The sequence below is a fragment of the Solea solea genome, chromosome 1 (genome assembly GCF_958295425.1).
Source record: "Solea solea chromosome 1, fSolSol10.1, whole genome shotgun sequence".
Lineage (NCBI taxonomy): Eukaryota > Metazoa > Chordata > Actinopteri > Pleuronectiformes > Soleidae > Solea > Solea solea.
Genome location: NC_081134.1, coordinates 18022392 through 18028565, shown reverse-complemented (window position 1 = coordinate 18028565; position 6174 = coordinate 18022392). Strand labels below are relative to the sequence as shown.

At 41.8% G+C, this 6174-nt stretch overlaps 2 protein-coding genes across 2 annotated transcripts; both read right to left on the bottom strand.

Annotated features, from left to right (window-relative positions):
• Positions 1-279: 279 nt before the first annotated feature.
• LOC131471873 (histone H1-like) lies at positions 280-1310 on the bottom strand. Its single transcript, XM_058648664.1, has one exon. It carries the CDS (start codon positions 1227-1229, stop codon positions 537-539), a length of 693 nt encoding a protein of 230 aa, XP_058504647.1. The 5' UTR covers positions 1230-1310; the 3' UTR covers positions 280-536.
• A 3717-nt stretch (positions 1311-5027) lies between these two features.
• LOC131472072 (histone H2B-like) lies at positions 5028-5589 on the bottom strand. Its single transcript, XM_058648926.1, has one exon. It carries the CDS (start codon positions 5586-5588, stop codon positions 5214-5216), a length of 375 nt encoding a protein of 124 aa, XP_058504909.1. The 5' UTR covers position 5589; the 3' UTR covers positions 5028-5213.
• Between the last annotated feature and the right edge of the window lie 585 nt (positions 5590-6174).

Genomic DNA, 6174 nt, shown 5'->3' with positions numbered 1-6174 from the left:
GTAGTATATATGTACAGATATGTATGTATATATACATATATATATATATATATATATATATATATATATATATACATACATATATCGATATCTATATGGAGAGAGATATATCTCTATATATATAGTAATCAATTTATATATCTATATCTACATAGATGTATAGGAAATTATACGAATATTACTTGTTAATTTGTCTCTCTTTAGTTTTTACAAATTCAATTAGTCCGAGTGTAAATACAATGATGTTATAGTCTATTAATAATGATGTAGAGAGCATGATTGATGACATACATACATTTAATGAAGCAATTACTACTTTGTACTGTATATTCAATAAATGTAAATAGACATAGTCTACTATATTTACACATAATACTATGTTGTTTAAATGTATATTATTGAGTCTTATTATTAAATATTTATACTAGTATTATTATGAATAATAATAGAGAAGATGGCTGAGCTCTTTGAGGACACAAGTGTGTGGCTCTTAAAAGAGCCTTTGAACAGGATGGACATGTCTCAGTGAGGACAGCTCACTTCTTCTTGGCTGCGGTCTTCTTCACTTTGGGTTTGGCGACCTTCTTGGCGGGAGATTTCTTGGCTGCTGGAGCCTTCTTCACCACCTTCTTCGCTGCCACCTTCTTGGGGCTCTTGGCCGCCACCTTCTTGGGGCTCTTGGCCACCACCTTCTTGGGGCTCTTGGTCGCCACCTTCTTGGGGCTCTTGGTTGCCACTTTCTTGGGGCTCTTGGCTACTTTTTTGGCCGCTGCAGGTTTCTTCACCTTCTTAGGAGACTTTTTAGCAGCTACTGGCTTCTTAGCTGCTGCTGCCTTGGGCTTTTTGGCCACTACAGGTTTCTTGGCGGCGGGCTTCTTGGCTTTAGGAGCAGCCTTCTGTGCTGGCTTCTTGGCTTCCACCTTCTTGTTGATCTTGAAAGAGCCGGAGGCCCCAGTTCCCTTGGTCTGGACCAGAGTTCCGTTGGTCACCAGAGTCTTGATGGCAGTCTTGACGCGGGCCTTGTTCTTGTCCACATCGTAGCCTCCGGCAGCCAGAGCCTTCTTGACAGCAGCCGCTGACACGCCGCTCCTCTCCTTGGACGCGGCCACGGCTTGAACGATGAGTTCCCTGACGCTGGGGCCGACCTTCTTCGGCTTGGGAGCCGCCTTCTTCTTGGCTGCTTTCGCCGGGGCGGCGGCGGCGGCTGGAGCTGGAGCTACTTCTGCCATGATTCGTGGTTTCTAAGTTGAGCTCAGACTGACAATGATCGCAGTGAAAGAGAGCGGATTCTTGGAGAGCACACAGAGAGGAGGCGGTAGTTGAACGCAGCATGAGAACCGTGAAGACTCAACGCAGCCGCGGCTCCTGTGTGCAGCGTGAACACCGGGACACTTGTGTTTTCTCTTCACTCACAAAAGAGTTTCAATGAGTGTGTGAGAGGAGCTGGAGGCTCACAGTGAACGGAGTCCATAGCGGACTGGTCTCTCTTCATATTGAAGTCATGAAGAGCTCTGATGTTCTCTGTGTTTTCTTTGTGGAGCAAACGAACCTCTGCTGTTCACCGCGGTGAGCAGCGCTGCTCGGCGGCTTTTCACACTCGTTTCTCTCCTAAAAGCAGGTGAAAAACACCAGAGCTTCACCAAAACCTGTTTCTCGGCTGCTGCACACGTTTGTTCACAGAGTCCGAGTCAAAACAAGCAGCTGCTGATGATCACTGTGTAATAAAGTGCATTTATTGTGCAGCAGCAAACACACTGCTGATGGCCGAGGCTCATGCTGAAGTTCTCACACACACTTCTGTCACAGCTGTGAACTGAAATGACAACAAACCTCAGGCAGTGATGACTCTCTCTCAATACTTTTATAGTTTGATGCAAATAATCTGCCTCTTCAGACTTTTTACTACATATTTATTATTATTTCACAAAATAATATCACAACGCCTCATCTTCTACAGTTTGTTCCAGCTGTAATTTGTCTGGATCATGTTCTTGGAACATTGTTATGATTCTCTCTGCAGGTCTCTACTGTGAAAATATTGACCTGGTTACATATCAATACTTACATACAAATACTCTGTAGTTTTGCTTTAAATTAACAACAATTACTTTATTTGTGTTTGTGTAGTGAACACAATAACATTCTATACCTCATAATAAATGATTAGCATATGTGTTGCTTGTATCTTAAATAGCAGCAAAACTAACTCTAAGTGCATTTTCACTGTTGATCTGCATGTATGACTTTGTTGATGTTTATTAATCATGATGTAGAAAACATTAAATGACTCAGGTATTAAATGGTTAATAACTACCTTAGCTGCAACTTATATTCCTTCAGTTATGAACGTTTACTCAAAGTGATTGCTGATGTCATTCATCAGTCTAAGACATTAAATACAAGACTCTGGTCTCACAGTGTTTGCTTCAGAGATTTGGAGTAAAGAGTTGAAGAGTTCCTCCAAGATTCATGTATTTTCAGCTCTAGTGTGGTATTTCTATTATAATCAGTGAGTGATTATAATAGAAATACCAGAGTCAGATAATTCAGACAATCCCTCATTCAGATGAGGAAAAACAAACAAGTGTTTGGTGCACATTCATTTCACAAATATTGTCCTTCCATTCTAAATGCAACATAAGAGCATTTTCATGAGTATATGATATCCATATTCTGGTGCTTTAGTCTCCATTTCTCCTTCAGTAACTCTCTGACCCAGCCTTTGTTCAAACCTTAGCAGCAAATGATCAAATCATTATATTATATACATTTCTTAATATATGCAACTTGTGAAATGACATTATTTTTACATGTACCTCATCATTTAGGTATGAAGTGATTCAACTCATGTACCATTTCTGTACATGTTTATACTTTGGGGTGATTATTGCAACAAATAAGACATCAAGTCTGCAGTACTTGGATCATATAATTATCAATCAATAAATATTTACCTGATTAGGTTACATATCAATACTTTTATAAATATGATGTAGCTTTACTTTTAAATGAATCATAAAGTCTTTATTATTTCAAACACAATCACTTGCTATACCTTGTAATATGTGTATAGTACATGTGTTGATTGTGTCTTTGTCTCTCTTTAATTCTTACAAACTCAACTAAATCATTTTGTGAATAAAAGGCAAAACGAAGTGTGAGAATATAAATACATATATATGTAAGTGTATAAGATTTGCCGATACAACTTTGTTGATTTTTATCAATAGTGAAGTAAACATTAAATGTCTCTGGTAATAAATGATTAATTGCAGCCTTGACTGTAACTTATGTTTCTTCAGTTAGGACAGTTTACTCAAAAAACTCAAAAAAAAGCAAACATTAAAAAACAAATCCTGTATTTTGGACTGACAAAATAAATGATTAAAACTAATTCCTCCAGGATTAATCTATTTCTGGCTCTAGTGGCTTTATATCTTAACCAGTGTGATAAGATAATTCAGACAATCCCTCGTTCAGAGGAAGAAAGTCTTAAAGGGGACATATTACGCAAAATCAACTTTTTAACCATTTTAATACTTATATTTGGGACTCTGGAGGCCCTACCAGTCGCCAAAGTGTGGAAAAAGAATACTCCGTCATGTTTTCGTGGTTCCCCTTAGTGTAAGTATAGGCGATAAAACACTCGATGTTGAATTCCCTGCGCTTATGACGGCAGCATGCGCATTTCACCGCGAATGTTACCGCCCACCAGTAAGTTTACTTCGAGAGCTCCACCTTAGCTCCACCCTGCGAGAGTGCAGGCGAGGGAGGAAGAGCGGTATTATGTCAACGCGGAGGGACAAGTGTGCTGTTCGTGGCTGCACAGTGGAGCACAGTGTTTTACACAAACTTCCACAGAGGATTTGATATATGAAGCTAATGTGCCGGATAAAGTCAGCAAACGTGTGTCCGTGTGTTCGCACTAGACTGCGGCCAGCGGTCGCCGTATTTAGTCAGGGGACGTATTTCACCGACGTACAAACACACACGTTGTTAAGAAAAGGTCACATAGAGCTCATAACTGACCATTCTGACACGTCCTAATTAAAAATATTTGTTCAGTACGTCCTCCATGACCGGAGCACAGACTCAGTCTGATACAATCACATATACAGCGGCGAGCGGCCGTTTATGCAGCTCGCCGCTGGCGATCAGCGGTGCTGCACTCTCTGTGAAAATCAGCTGATCGCCACCGCTGATCGCCAGCGGCGAGCTGCCTAAACGGCCGCTGTATGCGACTGATCGCCAGCTCCGGTGCAGACATGCACCGGAGCTGATGCTCGCCGCTGGCGATCAGCGGTGCCGCGGTGGCGATCAGCGGTGGCGAGGTCTCCGGAGCATAGTCACCGGTCTGATACAGAAACATACAGCGCCAGCTTATGCGGCTCGCCGCGCGCCGCTGGCGATCAGTGGTGCTGTTCCTAAGTGTTTTTAACTGATTAACAGTTCGGCACTGTTCGGCTCGATCCTTATGTAGAACGTCTCTTCCTGTGACGGCACTCTCGCTGTTTTCTGCGCATGCTGCCATGTTGATATTGTCAGAGAACTAGTGGAGGGAGGGGGAGACGAGAAGCAGCTGAGCGAGTGAGCGCTGTAAAGAGGACAAATCAGAAACCCCCTGGAAGAAGTGGGTGTGTGTTTGCCTGTGTCTCATTTGCATGTAAAGGGACCATGAACGAAAACCGAGCGTTCTGAAAGGGGCGGGTTTAGCAGGGTTATTGAACTGCTATTGTGCTTCATCCTTATGGTATTTTGATCAAGGCATGTCACTGACATGTTCATTAGGACACCAGGGAACTATTTTAATGGGGGAAATAGGTTATATAAATATTATATAGGGTATTATAATAGGGTACAAAATTTACTACAAAATATTGTCCTTCCTTTATAAATGCAACACAATATTTAATGGTTAATCATTTATTATTTGAAAAAAGTGTGAGTAGAAACGTCACCTGTTTTCTGGTGCACACATGCGGGTAAATGACTGCAGTAAGAAGAATGTCCAATGTTCAAATGCCGCAAACAATTAACTGTACAGTTTTTTTCATTTTACAGCAAACAAAAGAGAGGACGAGAAGGTTAAAACAGACAACTCTCACAGATGTTATTCACACTGTATAAAGATGATATGAACTCTCTTAGATAAAGTGTGTGGCTCTTAAAAGAGCCGTTGGGTTGATGAGGTTGTTGCAGTCCGAGCAGTGTGTTTACTTGGAGCTGGTGTACTTGGTGACGGCCTTGGTTCCCTCGGACACGGCGTGCTTGGCCAGCTCACCGGGCAGCAGGAGACGCACGGCGGTCTGAATCTCCCTGGAGGTGATGGTGGAGCGCTTGTTGTAGTGAGCCAGGCGAGACGCCTCACCGGCGATGCGCTCGAAGATGTCGTTGACGAACGAGTTCATGATGCCCATGGCCTTGGACGAGATGCCAGTGTCGGGGTGGACCTGCTTGAGCACCTTGTACACGTAGATGGCGTAGCTCTCCTTCCTGCTCTTTCTCCTCTTCTTGCCTCCTTTGCCGGCGGTCTTAGTCACGGCTTTCTTGGAGCCCTTCTTGGGCGCGGACTTGGCAGCTTCAGGCATCCTGACACAGTTCAATCAGATGAATGAATCGTAGTAGACGGAGGAGACTCTACTTATAAAGGCTCCATGCAAACACCACTGTGTGCTCCCCCTCCTGTGATTGGTTCAATCTCTCACTGTGGTTGGATGAGGGGGAGATAGTGTTGTCTTTGTTTGAAACACACTGGAGACATTTTAGAAACAAATACATGATACATTTTATTCAGGAAACAAATCCTAACTATGATTTAGTCAGAAACGTGTAACATTTCTCTGCTTCAGTATCTTCATAAGGATTATTATCATGATGTGTTGTGTGTTTTACTTTGCTCTGTGTCGTTTTTACATGTTCTTCATTCTGTACAACACTTTGGTCAACCTCGGTTGTTTCGAGTTGAGTTGTTGATGTTAGATAAATTATAAATGAGATAATTACAACTTTTTCTCACTTTCAAGAATTGTTAATACTATAAAATAATAATAAAAGTAAAAATTTTCAGATTTGAAGGTAAAGTTGAGGACAGAAAAAATCATAACACTTTATTGTAGTTTAACACTCACTCACTATAATCTCCCAACACTAACTTGATTTAGTGAGGATTATTTT

Excerpts from the sequence above, each read along its gene's own strand:
- LOC131472072 (XM_058648926.1), bottom strand. The coding sequence starts at position 5,588 with ATGCCTGAAGCTGCCAAGTCCGCGCCCAAGAAGGGCTCCAAGAAAGCC.
- LOC131471873 (XM_058648664.1), bottom strand. The coding sequence starts at position 1,229 with ATGGCAGAAGTAGCTCCAGCTCCAGCCGCCGCCGCCGCCCCGGCGAAA.